The sequence below is a fragment of the Prionailurus bengalensis genome, chromosome D2 (assembly GCF_016509475.1).
Source record: "Prionailurus bengalensis isolate Pbe53 chromosome D2, Fcat_Pben_1.1_paternal_pri, whole genome shotgun sequence".
NCBI lineage: Eukaryota > Metazoa > Chordata > Mammalia > Carnivora > Felidae > Prionailurus > Prionailurus bengalensis.
In genome coordinates this window covers 62,874,448-62,890,793 of record NC_057351.1, presented here as the reverse complement: position 1 = coordinate 62,890,793, position 16,346 = coordinate 62,874,448, and the positions used below count along the sequence as shown (strand labels likewise).

Here is a 16,346-nt window from a genome sequence, read left to right as displayed (position 1 = left end):
ACTTTCATTTTTCATTTCAGAGTTGCTTTATCTTCATTTCTGATTGATGTTCAGTGGACAGTGGTTCCAACAATGCAACCTTAGGTTTTTCTGCCCTTTTCCCCAGGCTCTTAGCCAAGTGGTTAATCATGTGTAAACAAACCTTTACATGCACCAGAGACCTCCTGATTAAAAACAGCTCTGGGGTGAAACCCTTTGCAAAGAATCCTCTGTGTAAAGAGAAAATGACCTCAACTTATATTTGGTGAGCTGGAAAGTTCATATATCATGATGTCTTAAAGTGAGAATTCCCTATTACAAACAAGCCTTCTGATCAGTCAGTTTACTTTGAGAGGAACTCTGGTCTCTTGCTAAGCACAGGGGACTGCTCTGTGACTGTGTGGGATGCTCATTAACCTAGAAGTGTCAAGTGTCTGGAGTTCTTTTCCTGGGTCATTAGACTGGCCCTGGGGTTCCGTAACCCTGCCTATTTTCTGGGGAGAGCACCCATTTCTTTCCCCCAACGCTCAAATGATTCCAAAGAGGTGATAAACATATTCCAGAAGCCCTCAGAGAGGAAGAAGCCCCAGGAGTGTCTTCCTTACCTGTAGCCACCACAAGCCCCGGGGCTGTCTCCTTACTGGAGATTCTTCCTGAGGAATACGGATTTTCAGAGATCTCCAAGTGCAGGTGTAAGGAGCAGAAGGGCTACAACGGAAAAGAAGAAAACAGCTTCATTCCAGCAAACTTCTGACACACACCCTGCCCCACCAGAGACGAGCCTTCCAGATGCTCAGCTTCCAGAAACAGCCACATATTCAGATTTGGGCAAGGAGACATTTCCCCCTGAGACAGCAGGTATGCTCACATCTGCAGCTGCCCTCCCGCCATCACAACTGTAGCCCCCGCCCCCTCTTCCTCATCACCCCTGCCCCATCCATCAAGGTCCAGTTCACAGTCAGCATTAGGAAGCCTCCCTGACCATTACTTCCCACAGGATGATCCCGACCTTCCTCTGTATCTGATCTTGACATTCACATCCTGCTTTTTACAGGTGTAGGTGGCCACTGGGAGGGAGGGAGAGAAGCTATGTGAAGCAGTCTCCACGCCCTCTACCCTCTTGTTCAACCAGATTGCTTCAGTTCCTCTTTTATTATGCAATTTCTGTATATGATGTTACTTGAATTTTACCTGAAATGTTTGAAGTCATTGTCTAAAACTCATATAAATGTATTTACTCATTTATTCATATTTAGGTGTTTTTAAAAAGGATTAGGCATTTATAGAGATATATCTTGTATAATAAGTAAAAACAAGAAAATGATGAAAATTGGGAAAGGAGAAAATGAGGTTAAGAAAATAAGAGAAAGCCTTGGGTAAGGCCTAGGGAAAAATAAAATTCATTCTGTGACCAGCTCCTAGAGGTGGGTGCACATTGGTCTCTGATCTTCCTGAGACCTCAAGCAGAAAACATGGGATTAGACTGTAACCTACAAAAGAGGAAAGGCCCTGTATGTCCCCACAGCCCCAGTCTTTGATATAATGTCTAGAATACAGTAAATGCCTAATAAACCTTTTTAATAAGTGGCAGAAGGCAACTTTTGGCTAAGGGGACACATAACCATTTCTGGGACCTTAGAAGAGAGCATCCTCTCTAGGAGAGCATGAAGGTTGTGAATTTCACGGTTAATGATGGGTCTTCCCTCCCCACCAAGAGTTGTCACACCTGAGGGCAGAAAAAACTTATACAGCATGTCGCCCTTAGTGCCAACCTCAATATTCCATACACTTGTCACCCTGGGAATGTTACTAGATTAGCTCCTATCCCATGTGGACACACCTGACCTTTTCTGGGCTTCCAAGGCAACTTTTGCTTCCCTTGGCATCTATCAAACATTTCTCAAACCGTATCACAGCAGTATCAGTTAACAAATGTGTTTCTATCCATGAGCTCTGTCTGGGACCCTGGTACACAGGCACTTTCTCTTAAACATTTCTTTATCTTAGGAGTTGGAGCACATAGTACATTTTCAGTAAAAGCCTGTGGGTTTCAACTGAACTTTCCATCCAGGTGGTATGGCAATCTGAGTCCATAGATCATCTCCCTGGGAGTTGTGGGAAATCCCTGCTCGGCACCACCCAAGTTCCTACGAACCCCGTGCTGGAAGAAAGCCCCTCATGCAACATCCCAGGTGACCAGCTTGCCCATGGACCTCATGTGAGACTGAATGACTAACCAGCAGGCAGTGTACCGGACTTCCTCTCAGGTCCACATCTGGAGCTTGAAGTAGGCGCCAATCTCTGCCCTTGTTGTAAGTGATGTATGTCTTCACTTGCTCATCCACCTTCTTGTTTGCCAAGAATATCCCTTTGATACCTGCTACCTAGGAAAAAGGGCAAGAGATGGAGAACCATGTTGGGCCAAATGCTGATACTCTTGGAGAAGACTAGCAGTTTCCATGGGGTTTTGGGAGTACAAAAGAATAGAAGAGGAGGAACATGGTGAGAAATGCCATATGCCATGTGGTCTTTGGGAGAAGTATAAGTTAATCTCTGTACTCTCCTCACCTGACACCAACCCAGATGTCCCATTGCCCTTTTACTGATATTCTTTTTCCCACTTCACATGTTTCTACACTTTGTTTATAGGATTTTATCCGTCCTTAACTATTAACATTCCCTCTGAGGTGGCAGTGGTTGATAATACCCGAAGGAGTTAACTCTTCTAGGGAACATGCACTTTTGCTCAGGAGGAGCTTATAGGCAGATTTTGAAAGCATAAAGGTATAATCCCTAATGCTAGAAGTTTAGGCATCCAAATTAGTAGTGAGACATCTATTTGTAGGCAGATGACCCAGCTTGGTGACTTGGCATCCATCTTTGGCTGTGCCACCAGCTCTCTGTGTGACTTTGCGTAACTTCCATATCATCTTTGGGTCTCAGCCAATGGCCACTTTGAAACAGACAGAATCAGACCTGCCCTTCCTATTTTCCTCAGTTGGCTAACAATGGATACATGAGATAATGCACAGCACTCTTGCCAAAGCTCCTGATGTATTGGAATTTGCATACCCTTGATATTTAGAAGACAGAAGAGCATCACCACAAAATTAAAAAAAAAAAAAATTATGATCCAGAAAGGTTCTGGAGTAAGGACAGATTCAACTCAAACTTCTATTCCTTCTATGTCTACATTTTGGGCAATGAACTGATACTCAGAATAACAACACTCTATGTCAAAGAAAGATTCCCTAACTTCCTGTATAATCCCAGCATGTTCCAAAGCCAAAAGGGAAGTCAATCATTTAAATACATATAAACATGAGGTTGAATGGTAGATTTTCTGGAAATAGATACCTCAGAATTTTAAGTGTATTTATTCCCCATTCTTTTAGGATCCTGGTTAACTTGCAGAATAACAGTGGGAAAGAATTTCACAGAAGTCAGCTCTTTTATTTGTTTAATTACATAATTCAGTTGATGAAATAAGAAGTTTTGGGGTTTTTTTTTGTTTTTTCTTTTAAAGTAACCTGACTGCCCTTGAAAAAGAATGCCAACCCAAATAAAAACAAAAACAAAACAAACAAAAAAACAAAACAAAATAATGGACAAAGAATGTCAAGCAGAGAATAGAATTTATCTGGGAAGGACACCACCAGGAGAATTTGACAAATGGCCAACAGTGGAATTGATTAGATTCCTAACTTGAACAGAAGGTGGGTACAGACAGAAGCTGAAGTAGGGGGAGGGGCACTGGTGTCAGAATTCTGTCCTTCCCAAGACAAACCCACCCTGCCCTCACTGCTTAAACTCAGTGCCATTGCAGGAAGACTGGTGTCTTACATGCTCATCCAGGGGCTCTGAGTCTCTCAGACCACCTCAGTCTTTAAAATCAACTTCAAAAGTGTTTCTCTTAAACCTGACTATCAATCATTCTTCACAGAGAGTGGACTCTGTGTTTCTTTATTTTTCTCTTTTTTTTTTTAATTTTTAAACATTTATCCATTTTTGAGAGGCAGAGAGAGCACAAGTGAGGGAGGGGCAGACAGAGAGGGAGACACAGAATCTGAAGCAAAATCTAGGCTCTGAGCTGTCAGCACAGAGCCTGACACGGGGCTCGAACCTACGAACCGTGAGATCATGACCTGAGCCGAAGTCAGATGCTCAACCAACTTAGCCACCTAGGCGCCCCGGACCCTGTGTTTCTTTAGAACCATCTGTCTGATGGAGGACTTTCGGTATTATCTTCAGCCACAGAGCTGGTACCTTTTCTGTTGGGCCACCAGATAATGATCTAGAGAACTGTCTCATCTAAGCCAGCTGGCCCCTTCCAACACAACACGTACCTAGGGCCTTGCTGTCTACTTCCTGGGACAAAATATACAGGTCTGATTTAGACATCTCATGTGGGGCTCCTGTCACCCCCATCTGCTGCCTCCTAGCTGGATGCCTTACAGCATGAATTACTAGCCATTCAGCTATGTCCAGTTCTTCTGGATGAGTGTCTTTGGCAAATGGAATGGTCACTACCATAGTTTCCCAATGAGCACTCCACCATTCAGATGAGCAATTTTTGCAATCCCGACATATTAGGAGAGAAAAATTAGGAGAATGGGGTCTGAAAAGATATAGGAAGGAGAGTTTTCCAAGGAACCCATCTGCAGCTCTGAAGGTGTTTCTCCTGCAGTTACAAAGGAGCCACAAGCAATCTCCCTCCAGTCTGAAAGAACAGAACACTGCCCACTTGCATTTGGATTGTTTAAAATCCTTACATTATTACTGAGTTGCTTCTTGGCTCTGTATCGTGTATAAAGGACTGTAAGTTTGGAGGGCCCTTTGCTTTTGCATGCCCTAGACCAACAGCTTTCAACCTTTCTGACTGCGGCCCAAGAATGAAATATGTTTATGCTGCAGTCTAGTCCTCACGCCCACATATACATGCATGAGTATACATGTAGACCCATATATGTCTCTGATGCAAAAGTATCATGAAACACTACTTACCCTCACTACATACAACATAAAGGGATTAGGGAAGGAAACACACATTTTAACTCTTCCATCCAAAGAGATACTTGGCATCTGATAAACTCTAACCATGTGACCTCCCACTGTTATTTGAAATCAGAAGCATGGCCGCAGATGCTGGCCCCAGAGTTCAAAGAGAAGGGCAACAGCTTGTGATGGTGCCCACAGAAGAGGGTGGGACAAGTGTGGGCCTGCCTGGCCCACTTTCCTTCTGGGAATCAATTTGAGGTATGAAGGGAAACTGACAGCAGCCTCTTGGCAGAGTACTAAGTCCAGGTGGCATGATCATCTGTTGCTCACCTCCCTGGGCCCTTAGGACAAGGAAACCGGGGCTCTGCTGAGAAAAACAATTATCATGGTCTGCTGTGGGCTGTCCCTACAGTGGGACCTATGGTGAGGGGCGGGTCAAGGTGAGTTTGGGAAAGATGGCCCTGTGGAATCTAACAGCAGTTGATCATTTAGCCCAAGATGGGTCACTTAAAGTCATGATAAAGCAAAGGCGGGGCACAGGCACAAGGGACAGAGAAAGCAAGGAAACATCAATAAGATGGGCAAAGAAAGCAAAATACTATGGATGACTCACAGGGTCTCATTTTATCCATCCTAGGGAGGTCAACATCGTCATTAAGAAATTCAAATTAAACACACAATAAGGTGCCATTAGGCCCCTTCACAGTAGCTACACACACACACATACACACACACACTCACTCAACTGATAATGCCAAGTGTTGGTGAAGATGTGAAGCAACCAGAACTCTCATACATCTCTGGTGGGGATGCCACTTTAGAAACACATTCAATCCCACAATCCTACTCCTAGGTGTATAACCATGAGAAATAAAAAAAAAGTATGTTCTGGTGAATGTTTATAGAAGTTTTATTCATTAGCTCACAGAACTGGAAACAACTTAAATGTCCTTCAACTGCTGAATGAAGGGATAAACTAGGGCATATCCACAAATGGAATACTACTCAGCAATAAAAAAGGAATATCTACTGATATTCAACAACATGAATGGATCTCAAATGCATTATTATTTTTTTTAATTTTTTAAAAATGTTCTTTTTTACATTTTATTTATTTTTGATAGAGAGAGACAGAGCACAAGTGGGGGAGGGGCAGAGAGAGACGGAGACACAGAATCTGAAGCAGGCTCCAGGCTCCGAGCTGTCAGCACAGAGCCCGACGTGGGGCTCAAACTCAGGAAGGGTGAGATCATGACCTGGGCCGAAGTCGGACGCTTAACCAACTGAGCCACCCAGGCGCCCCTTAATTTTTTGAAGTTTATTTATTTATTTGAGAGACAGAGAGAGAGAGAGAGAGTGTGTGCGCACAAGTTGGAGAGGCACAGAAAGAGAAGGAGAGACAGAATCCCAAGCAGGCTCCACAGCATCAGCACAAGGCCCAATGTGGGGCTTGAACTCACAAACCGTGTTATAATGAACTGAGCTGAGATCAAGAGCTGGATGCTTAACCAATTGAGTCACCCAGGAGCCCCTCAAATGCATTATTCTAAGTAAAAGAAGCCAAATTCAAAAGGCTATCTACTGTATAATTCCAGTGACATGAAAATCTAGAAAAGGTGAATCAGGAGAGAGAAATAAATCAGTGATTTAGGGTAGGAGGATGGTTGACTACAAAAAGGAAATATTTTGGTGTGACAGAAGTGTTCTCTATCTTGATAATGATGATAGTTACACAACTGCATATCCCTGTCAAAACACATAGAACTGTATACCAAACAGGGTAAATTTTACTATACATAAATTATACTTCAATTAAAAAAAAACATAAATGTGAAAAACTGCATAGTGGAAAGAGCCTGGGCTTTTTAATCAAATAGACATGGAATGGTTTAAACACAGCTCCACCATTTTATAATCTGTATGATCTCAGCCAAGTTACTAAATTCTCTGCATCTCTGTACTCTCATAGGCACAAGGGAGAATGATACCTGCCACAAAGAGATAGGGCGATTGATAAATAAGAAAAAGTATATACACTATTTAGGGTTATGCAATTCAGTACCATGGCCACTAACTACATATGATTACTGAGCACTTGAAATGTGGCCGGTGGGACTAAGGAAATGATTTTTAACTGTATTTGATTTTAAGCAATTTAAACTTCAATTTAAAAACTGACACCCAATTCTGTTATTGGCAAACTTTAAGTATGTTTGGAATAACTTGGGTATGTGAATCTTCTTTTTCTACTGTAAATTTTATGAAATGTAAATACTGATCAAGTATTTCTGATGAAAATTTAGCATAGGAATTGAGATGTGTGGGAAGTGTAAAATACACCCTGAATTTTGTAGACTGAGTATGGAAAAATATAAAATATCTCATTAGTATTTTTCAAATGGAACACATACTAAAATGATAATATTTTAGATAATTTTGTTACATAAAACATATTATTACAATTAATTCCACCTGTTTATTTTTACTTTTTAAAATGTGAGTAGTAGAAAATTTAGAACTGCACCTGTAGCCTGTATTATATATTTATTCAACAATGCCAGTCTAAGGCATTGTCTCATATGCTGTTGTTATTATTATGATGAGGTACAAGTTGTATGCTTAATATCCAGGAAAATATTGGGAAAAAAATGCATCCGACTAGCAGCTCAGAGCATGTTTCTGTAATATAATTGAGGGCGTTGGAAAGGATATTTGTTTCTTGATTTATCTGTGGAAAGCAACTAAGAAGAAATGAAGTTTAGAGTTAGTAATGTGTGATGTAAAGAAACCACAACAAAGCTCTATGTGAAACGAGTATCATAGAAGAATGGTGAACACACATAATAGATTACATTCATTGTCAACACCAGACTTGTTTTGATGGAACAGGCTCTGACACCTTAAAAAACATTATTATTTGTCCTTCAAGAATTATTTTCTCACCTGATTATGTAATTACAGCCATGAAAATATTGTACTTTGAAGCAGGGATTAAAGAACGAGATGGGACTCTCTACAGTAGGAGACTGCTCCAACAGACCAGGAAACACACAATGTCTCTGCTTTACTTGGTTTTAGGACATTCAGTGGGGTGGATTCCCATTGGTTTCCAAGGTCTTTTAGAGACAAGACCTATAAGGTGAATTCTCAAGTACGTTCTCATTTTCTTTGTCTCCTTTCCGCGGTCAAGAAGAAGCTTGAGAGGGCCACATGCAACATAGAATGATACACTAGTAAGCAGATTTAAGTGGCTGTGCTCATTCTGAGCCACCTCACATCCATGTTACCTAAAGGCATCCCTGACATTTCAGACAAGGTTAAACAGGTATAATACCCTATCACATTATAATATAAAGTTAGACATTAATGTGGCATAGGGGACTATGTCATGCATCTAAATATCATTTTTTAGGTATGTAGATGTAGGGGAAAAACACAGAGAAATGTTAGCCCATCAAATAAATGTGCAACTCTTCAATCCAGCTCTTTATATATTTATATATATATATATATATATATATATATATATATATATATATACTATAGTATAGTCACAATATTTATCCCCAGTGTTTCCAAAAATCTCTCCACATTCCATGAAAATGGGCATCTACTCATCAGACTCTAGTTCTCATCTCATGCTGGGATTCCACCAGACCTGTCTTTCTCTCAAGCTCCAGTAATTCATCCTTTAAGCCAACTCATTTAAAGGACTCCCCAAATTCCTCAAGTTAGAAGTAACCTTCCTCCTTATTGATCCTACAACATGGAAAATCATGGCCTTAATACAAGTTAGTCTATGATCACTAGCTACCCTAATAGAATCACATATCTTTCCAGTAGATTGTGAGTCTCATGCACTAGCCACATCTCATCAAACAAAATACACTCTATGAAAGTGTATTCAATTTAGTTGAATTGAATGTGAAAGCTTACTAGTTTTCCCAGCTGCATTACTCAAGGGCATTCAGAGTCCAGAAAAATCATAGTCTCTCTGCTAACTGGCCATATGGTACACTATCTCAGTTTCTGTGAGAATCTCCAGTGAAGAAGGTTAAAAACTAATGACCCCTAGAGACCAATTAAATTTAGCTTTATCTCCAAATCACAGAATGCATCTCCAGGTGCAAAACAGCATCACCCTCTAAAAACCTTAATATGGTCATAGTCTAGGTAGCGTGGGGATACAATTTATTCCCTTGGTATTAAATGCCTTATAGAATCTGAAATCCAACCATTTATCTGGCACTCATTCTTGTACCTGACAATAATCTATTCTATGCAATTAGATTGGCTAGTTCATGGTCTTGCAAATCTACACTATCCATCTAGTTCTTGGCTCCTGCCGCTCTCAAAATATGGAATACCTTCTACTTCTTCCTCCCCAGGGCAAAAAGACTTATAATAAGATTGGTAACATTGCAAAAGAATAACTGGGCATGTATGGCTCATCCCCATGTTCACTATTTTAGGGCTCTGCTTGCAAAGATCACATTCTCTATATCTCACTGCAATGATGTTACAGGAAGAGGCTTCCACAGAAGAGCATTTACTAATTGTGCATGTGACTGGATGGGTGTATCCAGTTCTGGGGTGCAGTATTAGCAAGCCCACTCCCTCCTACATAACTTTTAAAAAGAAGTAACACTGACATCTGATCTCCAATTCTCTCACCCTTTGTCTCTGTCTCAACTGATTCCAATCTGGGCAGGTAAAAAAGGAACTTCGTTCAGTGACTTCCTCAAAGTCCAACAAGCTAGATGGCCAGCTTCCTGAGGGTACGAACTAGTATCTCTCCTCCCTTGCTCATGGGCTTTAACACAAAGTAGGGGCACAATGAACCTTGATAAAATTAAATGGAAAACAAGCTCAACAGAACTGGTTTTAGAGAAGTCGCCTTGCCTAGTATGTCTTGCTTCTCTATAGATAAAATGACACCATGCATTTTTCCCAATAAAACTAAAAATGCAAGACTGCCTTCAGCAAGACAAAAGAGATTACATGTATCTAGGCACATTCTTCACTTTAATCCTTGTTCTACTTCAGATCAGAGTGGCTCACTATTCACAATGACCAAGGGGTTTTAGGTGCCTTTATTAGGAAAGGAACAGCACAGTGCCAAACTCACCTGACTTATCAAAAGGACCAGAGACACAGGGAGTTCACAATTGAAAGATCATCTGCAGCAATGCCTACTCTGTCCTACTGGAGTCTAACTGCAGGAGTATGAGCAATCTTCTCACCTCGATAGCCTCACTTACGCAAATAGGAACTTGGTTTGGAATGTTGGTTGGAATGGCCTGAGTCCTGGGAACATTTCATCCAAACCTTCCCACTAGATGTGACTTACTGCCCAATAACAATGTATATTTCTTCTTCCAGGTATGAATAGAGGCATGCAAATGTAAGCTTCCCAAAGCCCTTTACACACCTTAGTCATCTTTGCCCATTTTCATGGGCAAGAACTCTGAGAAGAAATCTGGACAATTTTCCAAACTGGGACCTTGTTTGTTAAGGGAATTCTTTCAGTACTTGTCAACTACCTCCTAGGAAATCACGGTTATTTCTACTGATTTTGTTTTTTACACCCAATGACATTCACTTCAACCCAGACCTTTGTGTAATCCTGCCTAACAAAATAACTAGAATCGTATATGTTTCCACTGCTCTCAATAACTGAAGAGCCAACTTAGATACCAATACAGGGATGCTGGAAGTTTGACGGACACTGTTCAGAAGAGATCACTGCAAAGTAGAAGCCCCTGCACTGATACCTCTTTTCTAAAAGCTGCTCCCACTCCCCAAAGATGAAAACTCCTAAGAGAGCAGCTCATGCATACCATCTGAAGCTACCACTCATGACAGACAACTTCCCCCTCCACAAATGAATGTCCTCAACCGGTGTAACACGTGTAGGTTGACCACTAGTTACGAGTGAATGCTGGATAATAAAATACATCCCTTTACTCAAATCAATCCATCATACCAAGGTGGGCACTGTGGCCAGGACCATCAAAGGTCATACACAGCCACTAGAGATATAAAAAAGTACCATAGCCTTAGGGGCACTGAAACAATTAGTTTTTTTTTTTCTCTAGTTCCTATGAGGAGTCACTTGTTTTCCTAGATAAATTATTCTTTAACTGGTGATCACATTTAAAAACAAACCTGAATATAACTGAAAACTCAGTAAGGTGATGCTGATATTAAACAACAATAACAACAACTCAACATAAGTCAAGGCCCGTTCTTCCCTCATGCGCAGAGGTTGGTATCTGGTGGCATTTTAGGGAAACCCTCATTCCAAGCGCTGATATTCACTTTTATTTTCCTATAAAATTTGTTCATAGGATGGAATTTTCCAAATAACATATATAAGTAGATACGTGCCTCCACTCCGAGTCCATAGAGTTGAAAGGGGAACTTAAGTGAGCCTATCTAGGTCAAATACCTGCATGTCTGGCTTGTAATCATGCTTATACACACAAGAACATCAACTTCAGCTACCATTTGTTAAAGCTCACTGAGTCAACCACCACACTGGATGCTCTACATACGTTCTCTCTCCTTCTCACAACCACCTCATTAGGCAAATGTTTTACAGGTGAGGAAGTTGAGGCACGGGTAAGTTAGTCCCTTGCCTCAAGTCACACAATTGCTAAAGGGTGCAGCTGAGGTCTGAACCCAGGACTAGTTGACTGCAATGCTTATGTTTATACCATTAAAATTCATGAAAAAGAGAGGCAGATCCAGGTGCAGGATAGTCTTGGCTACATACCTCATACAATTCAATAATAATGTTTCCCATTAGACCTCGGCTACTCTTAATGTTCTCCATGGCCAGGGTGAAGTAGATGCCACGCGTGTCTGAGATGTAGAGGTTGTACGTGTCATTCTGGTTCCATTCTTGGACGGCTGCAAACACTTGGTTCTCATCAGTACTGATGATGTGCATGTCCTGTAAGAAGATGGAAAACTTGTAAGGACTCAGATCTCCATATCTCTCTGCCCAGTGGGACCCAGAGTAATTACCATGACTTATTGAGAGGTTGAGAAAATGCCTGAGTTATAGGCAATGTTAAACAATTCTGTGTCGGACCAAGGCTATATATTAAGAGCTTTGTGATTTCTGTTCCTTGCTAAGTGACAGTAAGATGGGTGTAAGGGGCTTTGGTGGGTATCATTTTCTATGGCTCCAAGGGATTCATCCACTTTCATTTTTTAGTTTTATATCTGAGAGTTAGTGTTAGTGCTAACAGAAACATACAGCCCTGCAAGAGGAAACACACATGCAAAGAATACAGGGCTTATCCCTTCTTTAGATCTTCATTTATGTTTTCAAACTTTTATTGTAGTGGTTTTGAAACTTGTCGTTGGAATCTTCAGAGTCATGGGGATTGCAAGAAGGATGGCATGGAGGCATAGCCAATGAGTGGGATTCTGGGCTTCCAACTCTGTTTCAACCAGAGCAATACCACCTGAATCTGTTTTATATTGGAGTCCCATGTAATATTTTGGGAGTAAAAGGTGAGGGAGGTTCTGCTGCTAATAGCATAATATTTGAAAATCACAGATATGGCAGAAAGGATACTCAACCTGGAATTTAGTGTTCTGGGTCATAATAGAAACTCTACTAAAAGTTAGCTATATGTTGTGGAATGTATCTGGGTCCCTGAGGTTTAATTTTCTCACCATAATACTGAAGAGGTTGGGCTACTGATAAAAAGAATAGCTAACACCTGAGCACTTATTCTAAGTCATCTAAATGTATTATTTTAGTGAAAAATCCAAATAATTCTACAGTGGAGGCAGTATTATTCCCATTTTACTGAGGAATAAACTAAGGTACACAGAGGTTTGCCAGCTTGCTTCATATTTATTACATAGCTAGTCAGAGGAAGAACCAAGTTTTGAACCTTTGTAATAGGAGTCTAACCTGTTAGCTTCTAAGCATTTGGACAGACAGCCTCCAGATCAGAAGTTGTAATCCAAAGACCCATGAGATGAATATGAATCACAAATATTTGGTTCAACCACAGTCTCTGTTCAATACCTGACTGTGCAGTCTTTTAGGTAAAGTCAGCACTCCCGAAGTCTCAGCCTCAAGTACCCAAATGTTCTTATGACCGGCCACTTACCTATTAATATCAACTTCCTGATCTCTGAAGTCAATTTAGTCTGCATACCTGGACTAGATCATTTCTAAAATCAAATCTAATCAGTTCACAATTCAAAACAATTTATAAAAGCCAGTTTTAATATGTAGCTAGGCACTATACAGAGATTATCACAAACTCAAGTCCTTCTCTAGGGAATTTGCCCTGTCAGGAGGAGATGTTGACAAAGATGAACACTTGACATAATGGAAGCAGTTAAAAAATGCATTAATATACAGATATATATTGCAAAGAGTAATGATATCCTAGGTAAGCAGGAGAGGACCCTTGTCACGGTGGTGGCAAGCACTCATAGTAGGGGCACAGGCAATTGGAGTTGACAGTAAGTAAATCACCAAGCTGGGTCTAGCTTTTACCTTATTTGGCCAACCTTTCCCAGAAATGATTTCAGCAGCAAAAGGAGGTAGCGATGTCTATAATGACACAACTATGGAAAGCTTCTCTCAGGATGATTTTAAAAAAGAGAAGCTCATTTGATTTGGACAACCAGGATGTGGGAAAGTGAGAAGAATTCTGGATCTTTTTATTGGCGAATCTGTCAGATCTCAGCCTCTGGCCTTGAACTCCCTAGGTCGCCTTGACTAAGACCTCAGTAGCTCATTTGTGCTTAAGCACCTTATAGAATTACAGGTTCCCGCTGAGCTGCTTGAAAATGGAAATAAGGCTTCCTCTTAAAAACCATGTGATGAAATTGTGTTGTGTTGGTGTGGAATGAAAGCCCAAGAACCCGGTAGGAGGGGAAATAGCAGCTGCAGGAAATACGAATTAAATTCACTTACCCAGTTAAAAATGCAATAGAAGTGCCGGGCTTTTCCCAGATGTTTTGGTTATAAAAATGAATGAGCTAAGTTATTTTAGACTAAACTAATGTAAAATAAGTGGAAAAAAACAACTTAAAACACGGGGGCATGGTCAGGATTAAAGGCAGCCAGATTTGCTGTGAATGCATCTTAGTTTGGAGCTGTACTAGTGTGTATCACCTGGCCAACAGGTATTGCAGTCTCTGGGAGAGACAGTGCTCTCTAGCACCTAGGATTCTGGGAAGTCTGCTTGTGAAATTCTTAATTCCCCTACGTCACTTAGCTAATAAATGATATTACTAAGATTTAAACCCAAGACTATCTGAATCAAGAAGCTAGCCTCCGTTTCAGTGGGAGTATAACTCAAAATGCATCAAAATTACCTGCAGATTTTAATAGCATGTAGACTCACATGTCCCACTGCCTGCAGTTCTGATTCAGTACATCTGGCTTTGGAGCCTTAAATTCTACCATGTGAACCAGCCTTGCAGGCAATCCAGGTGCATGCAGTCTGGGGAATCAGTCTTTGAAAAAGCTCTAAACTATGTGTCCTCTCTCCAAATAGATCTTACAGTTGAATAGGGATCAACCAATAATAACCAGAATATTAAATCTTCAAGAACAATAAAAGCATTATCAGGATTATTGGTCTAATAGGGATCTGATGATAATAAAGCGTATTTCTTGAATCCTGTGATCTCAAGCTAACCCCAAAGCACGTGTCACCTCCTTCTAAGACAATGAAGACATTTTTGCTACTCCTGAGAACATGCAGGGAGAGATCTGATCAGTGATGAAGAGAGAAACCCAAGAGGGGAAAAATCAGTAAGTAAATTCTGATTGGGACTTTACTAAACTGGAATTTGGGCAGCATCAGATGTTACCACCTTCATGTTTTTATTTGGAAAACATGATAAGTAGCATTCCCTCTAAACCCTTCTACCATTAATTTGGAAGAATCATAGTTGCCTTTCACAAACCTAAACGTGCGACTTCATAGGTGAGCAATGGTGGAAATACTTCCCCGTGACTGAAACATTGTCATGTAATCTGGGCCGACTGTTATTTCATTCACTGTAAAAACACATATGATATTCAGCATCTGCCACGTGCCAAACGTTATAATAGGAATACAGAGAAGAAGGTGTAGAACCTGACCTCAAGCAGATGTCCAATGGTGGTGGGGACATCCCTCACTCCTGGCCTTTTTGTTTTTAAAAAATTTTTAATGTTTATTTTTGAGAGAGAGAGGCAGAGAGAGTGAGTGGGGGAGAGGCAGAGAGCGAGAGAGACACAGAATCCGAAGTAGGCTCCAGGTTCTGAGCTGTCACCACAAAGCTCAACATGAGGCTCAAACTCATGAACCGTGAGATCATGACCTGAGCTTAACCAACTGAGCCACCCAGGCGCCCCAACTCTTGGCCTTTTGTGAACCTGACGAAGGTCCCCCACACAAGTACTGACAGGAAGAGGGGTGTGGCATCCATGGAAATGTGTGGAACTTGAATGGCCTGAAGGCAGTTTTCCCCTGAGGGAGGTGAGGACAGACAGTGACTGCATCTTAAGGGGTTGTGTATGGCACACCTAAGTTTCGCCCAGAAAAGAAATCCAAAACTAGCACACGATTTTAAGCCCGAGAAAATAATTCGAGTTGATCAGTGCAGAGATTTGGCTGGGGAACACCAGCTGCATTGTGTGATCTCATTCTTTGTGGAGGCAGTGTGAAAGGTGAATTTCAGTGGGGCAGGGAGGAAGGCTTATGAGGTCACTGCAACAAGCTCCAAAGTGACACATGGGGGCCTGAGCTAAGAAAGCAGGTATTCTATGAGAATCCTATGAAATGGCTGGTGAGATATTAAGAAGGCAGAACCCACAGGGGGATGAAGGAAAAGGGCATATCTTTAATAATATATCAGATATCCGACTTACAAAATTCTCTGCTTCTTTTTAGCATGTTCACACAATCATAACTAAATACTCATAATTAAATACTTGTGTAATCATTTAGTTTATGTCTGTCTGTCTCACTAGACTGTAACCTCCCAGAGGGCAGACACTGTGCCTTTCTTAGTTATCACTTCGTTTCTAGCACTTACTAAGTATCTAGCACACGGTAGATAACCAATGAAGGTTTAGATGGACTAAGTAAACAGAGGAGAAGGATGATATATTAGGGATATCATATAGAGACTCTGAGCTCAGTTCCAGATTTTTACAATGAGATCATTTAGGGGAGGTACTTCAAATAGGCAGTTGGAGATACAGTCTAGGGTTCAGTGGATATGGGATGGGGCTGTGTACACAGATGTCACCAATATGAAGAGAAGTGATGAGGTCACCAAGGAACCATGCAGAATACCAGGAGAACTTAGGATGATCAACATTTAATGGG

At 41.0% G+C, this 16,346-nt stretch overlaps 1 protein-coding gene across 1 annotated transcript in view; it reads right to left on the bottom strand.

Annotated features, from left to right (window-relative positions):
- SORCS3 (sortilin related VPS10 domain containing receptor 3) overlaps positions 1-16,346 on the bottom strand; it is a 591,280-nt gene that overhangs the window by 94,677 nt on the left and 480,257 nt on the right. Inside the window, exons 9-11 of the mRNA XM_043597460.1 lie at positions 11,756-11,935; positions 2,217-2,363; positions 585-687 (exon numbers count right to left, since the gene is read on the bottom strand). Of these exons, the coding sequence (XP_043453395.1) occupies positions 585-687; positions 2,217-2,363; positions 11,756-11,935 (430 nt within the window). The remainder of the gene's footprint in view (positions 1-584; positions 688-2,216; positions 2,364-11,755; positions 11,936-16,346) is intronic.